We start from the raw sequence: 12,076 nt of genomic DNA, 5'->3' as shown, positions 1-12,076 counted from the left end.
CCTGAGTTATTCAAGCCCCTTCGCCACGACAAGGCAGTGATCCATGAAGGGGCTTCAAGATAAATATGTCAAAAACAAAACTTATGGTAGAAAACATGCAGGAATTGGAAAAGAGCGAATTGCAGGAGAAATTAGGTTTGGAAATTGTTACAAAAGCAAAATATTTAGGTATAGAATTGACGATGAAAAATATTAATCTATTTGGAAACAATTATGAAAAGGTCTGGAAGGAAATTAGAAGAGATTTAGAAACCTGGAGTAGATTAAAGCTGACATTAATGAGGAAAATATCTATAATTAAGATGAATGTTTTACCGAAAATGTTATATTTCTTCCAAACAATACCAATAATAATTAAAAAAAATTGTTTTGATGAATGGTGAAAAGATTTAACAAAATTCATATGGCAAACCAAAAAACCACACATAAAGTATAAACTTTTTTTTATCACATATATCAACTTCTTCAAATTTAAATATTTACATACATCCACCTTTACACACACGCCTTCTCGTACCTCCAATTATCCTCATTGTATTTTGTAGAGTTGTATTTGTATAGCGTACAGTTATAATTTCTTTTTATATTTCATTTTTTCCATCCTTAAATTTCTAATTACTTATTTGAGGGTTCAGTCTACATCTGCCACTAGGATTCCATTTATGCCATTATTCCTTAAATATTCTTTAAATATCCTCCATTCTTTCCATACTTCTTAGGTCATTTGTCTTCTTATTTTACCCGTTGTTTTGGCTAGTTGCAAGTATTCTAACATTAGGTTTTGCCAGTCTGCTATGGTTGGTGCAAGTTTATTTTTCCAATTTCTTGCCACTAGCATTCTCGCTGCTGTTAAACCATACATACACAATACTCTTTCTGTTTTTTTTGATCTCCTCTGGTAAAATACTTAACAGGAAAATTTCTGTCCTCTTTTTGAATGTACATTTTATCAATTTTTTGAGTTCTTCATAAATGCCGTTCCAATAATTACATATAACAGGACATGTCCACCACATATGTTTGTACGACCCATTTTCTTTATTACACCTCCAGCATAAGGGAGATCTATTTCCGTACATTTTTGCCAATTTTTCTGGTGTTTGGTGCCACCTGTCAGAGCCGTCTCATCCATTGGGGCTGGTGGCGCGGCGCGCCAGGGCGCAATGGCCTGGAGGGCGCCTCCGTCCTCCAGCCCCGCTGGCAGCGCCTGCCGGCAGCACCCTCTGCCTCCCGGCAAGGGAGCTGGCCGGCCACACCACGCCCTCTGGCTGCCCAGGAGAGCACAGGAGCTCTGCGCGCCCTTCCAGCGCTTCCAGGACGGGAGGCGAGGGCAGCCGGCTCGCGCTCCCGCGCGCAGCCAGATGGCGCGGCGCAGCCGGCCAGCTCGCGCCCCGCGCGCAGCCTCGCGCCCCGCGCGCAGCCGGCCAGCTCGCGCCCCGCGCGCAGCCGGCCGCCCGCCCGATGCAGCGCGAGCTGCCCAGCCGCGCCGCGCTGTCCGGCTGCGCGCGGAGCGCGAATTGCCCGGCTGCGCGCGGGAGCGCGAGCCGGCCGCCCTCGCCTCCCATCCCGGAAGCGCTGGAAGGGCGCGCAGAGCCCCGCGCCGCTCCAGCGCCACGCCCCCCATCCCCCACTCGCCCACCCCCCTCCCAAGGGGCGGCAAGCGTGGGAGGGAGGCGGCGGAGAGGCGGCATGGCGGGGGCGCCGGAGGGATAGCCGCGCCAGGGCGGCAGATCCCCTTGAGACGGCTCTGCCACCTGTACATCATTTTTAAGATATTTTCTCTTAGGTTATAGCAGGCTGTAAATTTAATATCCACCTGCCACAGTCTCTCCCATTGCTCCATTAAGATGTTATAACCTAAGTCCTGGGCCCATCTCACCATTACCGATTTTACCTCTTCCTCTTTGAGTTCCCAATCCAATAATATATTATAAATGCGTGAAATAAATCTCCCTTTGCTTTGGAGTACCTCTTTTTCAAATTTAGATTTTTCTTTTGCTAAACCGGTTTTTTTGTCTATTATAAATCTTTGATATATTTGGAAATATTGCAGCCAATCTCTGAGATGTTCTTTAATTTCTTCATATTTTTTCAAGTGTAGTTCATTCTGTTTTTCTTCCAGTAACATTTGGTATGTGGCTCTTCCTCCTTCCATATTAACTTTTTTGATTGTTATTACATCTATGGGTGAGGTCCACAGTGGTATCTTTGGTTCTAATATATTTTTAAATTTTATCCAGATTAAATATAATGATTTTCTGACTAGATGATTGAGAAAACCCTTGTGGACCTTAACCTTTTCATATAGTAAGTAGGAGTGCCAACCATACCTGTTGTCTACACCCTCTAAATCCAATATTTCAGGATCTTTCAAAGTTATCCATTCTCTCAACCAGTTTAACCCTGCTGCCGCATGATAAAGCTCTAAATTTAGCATGGCGAATCCTCCCCTTTCTTTCCTATCTGTTAACAATTCGTATTTTATCCTTGGTCTTTTGCCATTCCATATGAATTTGGTCAAATCTCTTTTCCACTCCTTAAAACACTTCATGCCCCCCAAGATTGGTATTGCTTGGAATAAGAATATCATCTTGGGTAAGACATTCATTTTGATGACTGATATTCTGCCCCATTGCGAAAGGTGTAGTTTATTCCATGTTTCCATATTTGTTTTAATTTCCTTCCATGCCTTTTTATAATTATCCTCAAATAGGTTAATACTTTTTGGTGTTATATAGATTCCTAGATACTTTGCTTTGTTTTTAATTTCTAATCCTGTCAGATGATGTAATTCCTCTTTTTCCTTTTTTTCTAGATTTTTAGTTATTAATGTCATTTTTTGGTAATTTATTTTCAATCCTGCCACTTTGCCGTATTCTTTAATTATATCTAATGCTACAGGTATATTTTCTTTGGGGTCTTGTGTTGTTATTATTAGGTCGTCTGCTAACGCTCTTACTTTATAAGTATTCTTCCCGATTACTATCCCTTTTAAATTTCTTTCCTTTCTGATGTTATTTAGAAGGATTTCTAATACCAGTACAAAGAGCAAGGGTGAGAGAGGACACCCTTGTCTTGTTCCTTTGGTTATTGGGAAGCTATCTGTTACACTCCCATTTATTATTAGCCTTGCTCTTTGGTGTTTATAGATTGCTTCTATAGCTCTTTTCATATTTTCTTTCAATCCTATTTTCTCGATTTGTCCTTTCATAAACTCCCAGGAGACATTATCGAATGCCTTCTCTGCATCCAGTAGTAGTAATGCTGCCTTCTTATCTATTTTGAACTCTAAATATTCTAATATATCTATTATGTTTCTTGTGTTGTTCGATAATTGCCTTCCTGGAATAAATCCCGTTTGATTAGGATGTATCACCTCCTTAATTACTTCTCCTAGCCTGTTTGCAATTACTCCTGCAAATAGCTTGTAATCACTATTCAGGAGAGAAATTGGTCTATAATTTGACATTAAATCAAGATCTGCGTCTTGCTTCGGCAGGAGTGTTACATAAGCTTCCTTCCATGAATCTGGTATATTTCCTTTTTCTAATATTTGGTTCATTAAATCTTTCATTGGGCTTAGTAATGTTTCTTCAAATTTTTTGTAATACTCTATTGGGAGTCCGTCTGGGCCTGGTGATTTCCCAGGTTTGCATTTTCTCATTACATTTTTAATTTCTTGTATTGTTATCTGGGTATCTATTTCCTTCGCTTTCTCCTCTATATTAATCTCTAACTTGTGTTTCTCTAGATACTGATTTATTTCATTCTTATCTTCTTCCTTCTTTTTATATAGTTCTTCATAATACTTTAGAAATTTTTCTATTATCGTCTGTGGTTTATTTATATATTTGTCTCCAATCCTTATTCTGTTTATCATTTTTTCATTTTTCTGTTTTTTTAATTGCCAAGCAAGAAACTTACTTGGTTTATTTGCGAATTCAAATTTATTCTGTCTCCAGATCTTTAGATTCCAGTCCATCTCTTGTTCTATTTTATTTTTATATTCTATTTTTAACATATTAACCTCTTTGATTATAAACTTTTAACAGATAAAAGGGAGAGAGGAGGACTGGCATTACTAAATTTAAAATTATACTATGAAGCAGAATGTCTGGCATTGCTAAAATAATGGATTATATTGGAAAACACCAGTATTTTAAATCTAGAAAGTTTCGAAAATAGGTATCGGTGACACGCCTACCTAGCGTACGAGAAGGTAAAGGTACATAACAGCTTCAAAAATCATATACAGTGGCACCTTGGGTTAAGTACTTAATTCGTTCTGGAGGTCCGTTCTTAACCTGAAGCGTACTTAACCTGAAGCACCACTTTAGTTAATGGGACCACCTGCTGCCGCTGCGCCGCCAAAACACGATTTCTGTTCTTAGGCGGAGTTCTTAACCTGAAGCGTACTTAACCTGAAGCGTACTTAACCCGAGGTACCACTGTACTCAGAAATTCATTGTTTAAAGTTTGGAATATATATAAACAGCTATTAGAGCTACAAATCCCTTTATGGATCTCTCCATTAGAAGCCCATGCAGTTAAAAAACTCAATATGAATCCGAACTGGGCAACATATAGACAGATATTGGAAATGTTGCGAGTGAACCCAGTTGCCTTTGAAAAATAACTCTCAAGGATCACAGGCACAAAAGTTTGGAGAAAAAGAAAATAAGATTTTATTGCTGGCAGCAATAGGCCCAGTGGCAAATGGACTGAGCCCCGAACACTGGGTGTCTTGGACTTTTATACCCCTTTTGACATCACACAAAGTATCACAACATTGACCACTAAACTTGGGCATAGCCCTTCCTATTGACCATATAAAGATTACTTCTTCTTTCCAAAATTTCAGGATACATGTTCCTTATTAGGCATTGCTCATTAGTGATTTCCGTATGTTCAGTATTATCAGCAAAGCAAAGCAAAGAATTCCCTTTTGACAGGCATGACGTAAATCCCCTTTTATCAGACATCCTGGAACATTTATATGGAAACCAACCTAGTTTCATATCCTGCATTGCAAGACATCATGTCATCCTGACCTGGGTGTCTATATTGAATGTTCCTCTTCACAAACTGCAGACGCAACTAAATGAGCTTACCATCCAAAGTTCAGCTTTTTAGAGCATGGTGAGAGATGCATTATTCAGAATTATGATTTCTAAAGCAAAGTGTATATATGTAAAGCACATAACAAATACAGGAATAAGGCACTAGGTATAATATGCTTTACCCAGGTGGTTCTTGCCACAGAAGAAGACCAAGGAAAGTTAAAATGAAAAACATATGAAGAATTAAAACAATATGGGATGGATAATTGGCAATATATACAATTAAAAAGCATGTTTAATGCAGACCAAAGAAAAGGTTTCGCTAAAGAACAATCGCTATTTAGCACCATTATACTACAAAACAATAAGAAATTATTATCAAAAATTTACACTCTGTTATGGGACTATGATTTAATAGATGAAGAAGTAAAAGAAACAATGGTCAAATGGGCACAAGACATCGGCAACACTATATATTTAGAACAATGGGAGAAACTCTGGTGCGAGGATATTCACTTTACCGCCTGCTACACAATAAAGGAAAACTTGGTTAAAATGTTTTACAGCTGGTATTTAACATCAGTCAAACTCACCAAAATTTATAAATTAAAATCCAACCTTTGTTGGAAATGTACCATGGAACCTGGAACGACAATTCATATGTGGTGGGGTTGCAAGGAAATAAAGAATTTTTGGGGAATAATACATGAGGAACTTAAGAAAATGTTTAAAAACCCCTTGATAAAAAAATCCCAAAGCTTATCTATTAGGGCTGGTGGGCAAAGATATACCACATATGAAAAAAACAATCTTTTTGTATGCAACAACAGCTGCCAGGGTAGTGATTGCCACTCAATGTAAATCTCAGGAAATAACATCAAAAGAAGAGTGGATTTGCAAATTAAGTGAGTATATAGAATAGGCAAAATTAAGCTCAATTATAAGATACCAAACAAATCAAAAGTTAAGAATGGAGTGGAAGTATTTCGAAGATTATATGTCAAAATATTGTTCTAAAAACGACATGCAAATAGGCTTAGAATAAACAATGTAAGCAATAACAGAACCAAAAAAGGAAAAAGGAAAAATCAGAATTTAACAAATATAATCTACTATAGAATGCAAGGGAAAAGGGTATAAAGAAATATAAAGAAGTCAAATTGCTGTGGAGGGCAGTAGAGGGTGGATGGTGAGTTTTATAAGCGTATAATTATATTTTATGTTAGGGAATTATTCGTAATTTTGTTAATTATGTATATATGTTGTTTCAAGAAAAGCTTGGTAATTTTGTTAATTATGTATATATGTTGTTTCAAGAAAAGCTTGGATTAAAAAGAAAAGAAAAAGAGGGGAAAGAAACCATCCGAACTAATTGCCAAAATCCCTGTGTTGAGCCTTAAACACAGTTAAGCTCCATCCCTGGCCTTTCTTATTGGTCAGTCAATAAACCCTTTCTCTCTCTCCCCCAGTATGACGTCTCCTTAATGAGTGGGCAAAAGCCACATCTCCTCAAAAAAATTGGGGGGGGGAGACCCCTAGGCATTTAAGAGTTGGCTCCTATTCCCTATACTCACAGATCTCAGAAAGTTACAACATAAAAACAAAAAACACCACATTTTAAAAGGGCATTAGATGTCATTCAGGAAAAGGTCTGGTTAAAAAGAGGCTGATTTGGCTGCTTCCTAAAGCTGTATAATGGTATTTCCGACTTTTGTATGGATTCTTTTATGAAAAGTGAGTTTGGAGCTCTGACTGAAGCTCTTTCCACATTCGACGCACTGATAGGGTTTCTCCTCTGTATGAATTCTTTGATGGGAAGTGAGAGAGGAGCTATCAGTGAAGCTCTTTCCACATTCCACACATTGATAGGGTTTCTCCCCTGTATGAATTCTTTGATGGGAAGTGAGAGAGGAGCCATTAGTGAAGCTCTTTCCACATTCGAAGCAATGATATGGTTTCTCCCCTGTATGAATTCTTTGATGGGAAGTGAGAGAGGAGCTATCAGTGAAGCTCTTTCCACATTCCACGCACTGATAGGGTTTCTCCCCTGTATGAATTCTTTGATGGGAAATGAGAGAGGAGCTCTGACTGAAGCTCCTTCCACATTCCACACATTGATAGGGTTTATCCCCTGTATGAATTCTTTGATGGGAAGTGAGAGAGGAGCTATTAGTGAAGCTCTTTCCACATTCCACGCACTGATAGGGTTTCTCCCCTGTATGAATTCTTTGATGGGAAGTGAGATTGGCGCTCTTACTGAAGCTCTTTCCACATTCCACGCACTGATAGGGTTTCTCACCTGTATGAATTCTTTGATGGGAAGTGAGTTTGGAGCTCTGACAGAAGCTCTTTCCACATTCGAAGCACTGATAGGGTTTCTCCGCTGTATGAATTCTCCGATGGGAAGTGAGAGAGGAGCTATCAGTGAAGCTCTTTCCACATTCCACACATTGATAGGGTTTCTCCCCTGTATGAATTCTTTGATGGGAAGTGAGAGAGGAGCCATTAGTGAAGCTCTTTCCACATTCGAAGCAATGATATGGTTTCTCCCCTGTATGAATTCTTTGATGGGAAGTGAGAGAGGAGCTATCAGTGAAGCTCTTTCCACATTCCACGCACTGATAGGGTTTCTCCCCTGTATGAATTCTTTGATGGGAAGTGAGAGACGAGCTCTGACTGAAGCTCCTTCCACATTCCACACATTGATAGGGTTTCTCCCCTGTATGAATTCTTTGATGGGAAGTGAGAGAGGAGCTATTAGTGAAGCTCTTTCCACATTCGAAGCACTGATATGGTTTCTCTCCTGTATGAATTCTTTGATGGGAAGTGAGAGAGGAGCCATCAGTGAAGCTCTTTCCACATATCATGCACTGATATGGTTTCTCCCCTGTATGAAATCTTTGATGGGAAGTGAGACTGTCCTTCCTACTGAAGCTCTTTCCACATTCCACGCACTGATATGGTTTCTCCCCTGTATGAATTCTTTGATGGGAAGTGAGAGAGGAGCTATTAGTGAAGCTCTTTCCACATTCGAAGCACTGATATGGTTTCTCCCCTGTATGAATTCTTTGATGGGAAGTGAGAGAGGAGCTATCAGTGAAGCTCTTTCCACATTCCACGCACTGATAGGGTTTCTCCCCTGTATGAATTCTTTGATGGGAAGTGAGAGAGGAGCTCTGACTGAAGCTCCTTCCACATTCCACACATTGATAGGGTTTCTCCCCTGTATGAATTCTTTGATGGGAAGTGAGAGAGGAGCTATTAGTGAAGCTCTTTCCACATTCGAAGCACTGATATGGTTTCTCCCCTGTATGAATTCTTTGATGGGAAGTGAGAGAGGAGCTATCAGTGAAGCTCTTTCCACATTCCACGCACTGATAGGGTTTCTCCCCTGTATGAATTCTTTGATGGGAAGTGAGTTTGGAGCTCTGACAGAAGCTCTTTCCACATTCGAAGCACTGATAGGGTTTCTCACCTGTATGAATTCTTAGATGGGAAGTGAGAGTGTCCTTCCTACTGAACCCCTTTCCACATTCGAAGCACTGATATGGTTTCTCCCCTGTATGAATTCTTTGATGGGAAGTGAGAGGAGCGCTCTGACTGAAGCTCTTTCCACATTCCACACACTGATAGGGTTTCTCCCCTGTATGAATTCTTTGATGGGAAGTGAGATTGGCGCTCTTACTGAAGCTCTTTCCACATTCGAAGCACTGATAGGGTTTCTCACCTGTATGAATTCTTAGATGGGAAGTAAGACTGTCCTTCCTACTGAACCTCTTTCCACATTCCACACACTGATATGGTTTCTCCCCTGTATGAATTCTTTGATGGGAAGTGAGAAAGGAGCTATGATTAAAGCTCTTTCCACATTCCACACACTGATATGGTTTCTCAGCAGTATGAATTCTTTGATGGGAAGTGAGATTGGTGCTCTGACTGAAGCTCTTTCCACATTCGAAGCACTGATAGGGTTTCTCCCCTCTATGAATTCTTCGATGGAAAGTGAGACTGTGGCTGTGACTAAAGCTCTTTCCACATTCGAAGCACTGATAGGGTCTCTCCCCTGTATGAATTATTTGATGGGAAGCGAGATTGGAGCTATCAGTGAAGCGCTTTCCACATTCCACACACTGATAGGGTTTCTCCCCTATATGAATTCTTTGATGGGAAGTGAGAGTGGAGCTCTTCCTGAAGTTCTTTCCACATTCCTTGCACTGATAGCGTTTCTTTCCAATGAGATTTTGTTGATGGGAAGTGGAATTGGAGCTCTGACTGCAGCTTTCTAAACACTCCAAATTTTTACGTGGCTTCTTCTCTCTGGGAATTTTATCGTGGTCATCCTTGTTCTCGATTTCCAATTCATCACAATCTGCAATGGAAACCAAAAGGGATTAGAGCCTCAGGAACAAATGGAGAAGAACTGAAGGGAGTTGGGTATGTGTTCATTACCTGTGTTTTTTGTCATTAACCAACATATTTATTATTAGACTCTGATGAGTTGTTGAATGTTGCTTTGTTTGATATACAGTAGTGGTCAAACTAGTGGAAGCTTTTTCGGAAAAAGTGTATTTCAGAGGTTTGATGGCTCATAACACCACTTCTTTTGGAGTAATGTTATAAAATAATATATATATAAATGTGAAGATAATTTAATCAAGAATGCAATCCAACAAAGTTAGTTCAATTACCCATATGCTATCAAACGTTATAGCCAAATAACCAGAAAAAGTTAGCACAACTTGCTTTGCTTGACTTTTGTCAGTGTGTTATGTGATTGTTATCAAGTTGGTTGGATCTTTGTGTTCTTTTTAGTTTTTTTAAATTAATTTTTATTATAGATTTTACAAATACAACCAAAAGAAGAAAAGTCCACCGCAAATACAAAACTTAAATAAAATTATATACAATAATCATTTTGCTTGTATGCTTCTTCTTTTCCCAATTCTGAACAAAATATATTGTACATATTGTACGTATACACATACAATACAGCCAACTAACAAAAAAAATAAGAAAAAAAATTAAATAAACAACGTGAGAAGAAAATAAATAAATAAATAAAAGAAAAATTGAAATAAAAAATTAAAAATAGTAATAGACCATTAATAATAATAATAATAATAATAACAACAAAATAATAATAAAAATAATAAGTGTTCTGCTCCGTCTTCGCTTACTATATTCACCGTCTTCCTGACAAATCCCTTTGCTTAAACTGCTGTAAATATAAATGCTTACAACCCTGCACACTTCCTTGACTCCCTTCTACCATGCATTCTTAGGCATTTCATTGCTCCCATCTCTTTCCTTCAAACTGTTTTCATTCCCTTCACCCCTCGAATGCTGGCATGGTAACAATACTTTTATTGTATTTTAACACATATTTTTTATAGACCTCCCATTTACCAGCAAAGTTCTGCTTTGTATTTCCTCTTAAATTGTTTGTTAATAGAGCCATCTCTGCATATTCTTGTAATTTGATTTGCCACTCAATAACCTTTGGTGCTTCTTGTTCTTTCCATCTTTTTGCTATTACTGTTCTTGCCGCTGCAACTGCATACAAAAAGACTTCTTTCAGCTTGTTTGGGATCTCCTTGTCTACCATACTTAATAAAAATATCTCTGGTCTTTTCACAAAAGAAATTGCCATCAACTTTTTCATTTCATCATATACCTCCCCCCAGAACACTTTGATTTTTACGCACTGCCACCACATATACATTAAATCCCCATTCTCAGATCCACATCTCCAGCAAACATTTGCAAGACTTCTATTCATTTTGGCAAGTCTGGCTGGTGTAAGATACCACCTATGTGCCATCTTCAGCATATTCTCTCTTATATTGTAGTTTGCCGTGAATCTTAAATTAACCTGCCATAGCTTTTCCCACTGCTCGAACATAACTGGGTACCCAAAATCTTGGGCCCATTTAGTCATGGCAGCCATTACCATCTCGTCCATTACTTCGTAATCTAGCAACATCTTATATATTCGAGAAATTAGCTTGTTTTTCCTATTTAGCACCTCCTTTTCAAATCTAGAAGGTTCTTTCCCAAATCCGCAAATCTTATCTTTTTTTAAAATTTCGTTAATTTGAAAATAATCAAACCAGGTTGAGAGTTGATCTTTAATCTCCTCATAATTTTTGAGTACTAATTTCCCTTGCCTTTCTATTAACAGGTTATTATATGTAATCCACTCTTCCTTTTCATTATTTATTCTTTTTAACGCTACAGCCTCAAAGGGGGAGATCCATCTTGGTGTTGCCCTTTCTAAATATCTTTGGTATTTATCCCAAACTCTATAAATTGCATTCCTTATTATATGGCTGCAGAAGCCTCTATGTACCTTAACTTTGCCATAGTTGAGATACGCGTGCCAACCAAAGCGCAGATCATGACCTTCTAGATCCAAGATTTCCCAATTTCTTAACAGGCACCAGTCCTTTAACCATACCAAACATGCCGCTTCATAGTAAATCTTGAGGTCTGGCAAGCCAAAACCACCTTTATCAATCGTATTAATCAATATCTTGTGTTTTATTCGCGGTCTTTTGCCCTTCCATAAAAATTTTGAGATTTCCTTTTGCCACTTCTCGATGTTATTAGTTTTACCTATGATTGGCATTGTCTGAAACAGAAACATTAATTTTGGCAACGCGTTCATTTTTATTGCTGCAATACGGCCCAGAAAAGATAGATTTAACCTGTTCCATATCTCCATCTGTTTTTGAATTTCAGTCCAGCATTTAATATAGTTATCATTATATAAGTTTATATTCTTTGCCGTTATCAATAATCCTAAGTATTTTATTTTGGGATGGATTTTAATCTGTGTTACCCTTTCCAATTCTTCCTTCTGAGCCTTCGATAAGTTTTTGACTAATAATTTGGTCTTATTTATGTTCAATCTAAAGCCAGATACCCTGCCATATTCTTGTATTAGTTCTAAGACCTTCGTCAGACTCTGGATTGGGTACTCAGTAGTTATTATTAAATCGTCTGCAAAAGCCCTA

General features: G+C 38.5%; 1 protein-coding gene across 1 annotated transcript; it reads right to left on the bottom strand.

Moving 5' to 3' along the window:
• Window positions 1-6,742: 6,742 nt before the first annotated feature.
• On the bottom strand, window positions 6,743-11,022 carry LOC117045046 (zinc finger protein 850-like). Its single transcript, XM_033145833.1, has 4 exons — window positions 11,011-11,022; window positions 9,364-9,429; window positions 8,536-8,866; window positions 6,743-8,367 (listed from the first exon to the last, which is right to left on the bottom strand). Exons 1-4 carry the CDS (start codon window positions 11,020-11,022, stop codon window positions 6,743-6,745), a joined length of 2,034 nt encoding a protein of 677 aa, XP_033001724.1.
• Between the last annotated feature and the right edge of the window lie 1,054 nt (window positions 11,023-12,076).

The sequence above is a fragment of the Lacerta agilis genome, chromosome 4, assembly GCF_009819535.1.
Source record: "Lacerta agilis isolate rLacAgi1 chromosome 4, rLacAgi1.pri, whole genome shotgun sequence".
Taxonomy (NCBI): Eukaryota; Metazoa; Chordata; class Lepidosauria; order Squamata; family Lacertidae; genus Lacerta; species Lacerta agilis.
The sequence above is the reverse complement of the archived record's forward strand: the minus strand, read 5'-3'. Positions and strand labels throughout refer to the sequence as shown.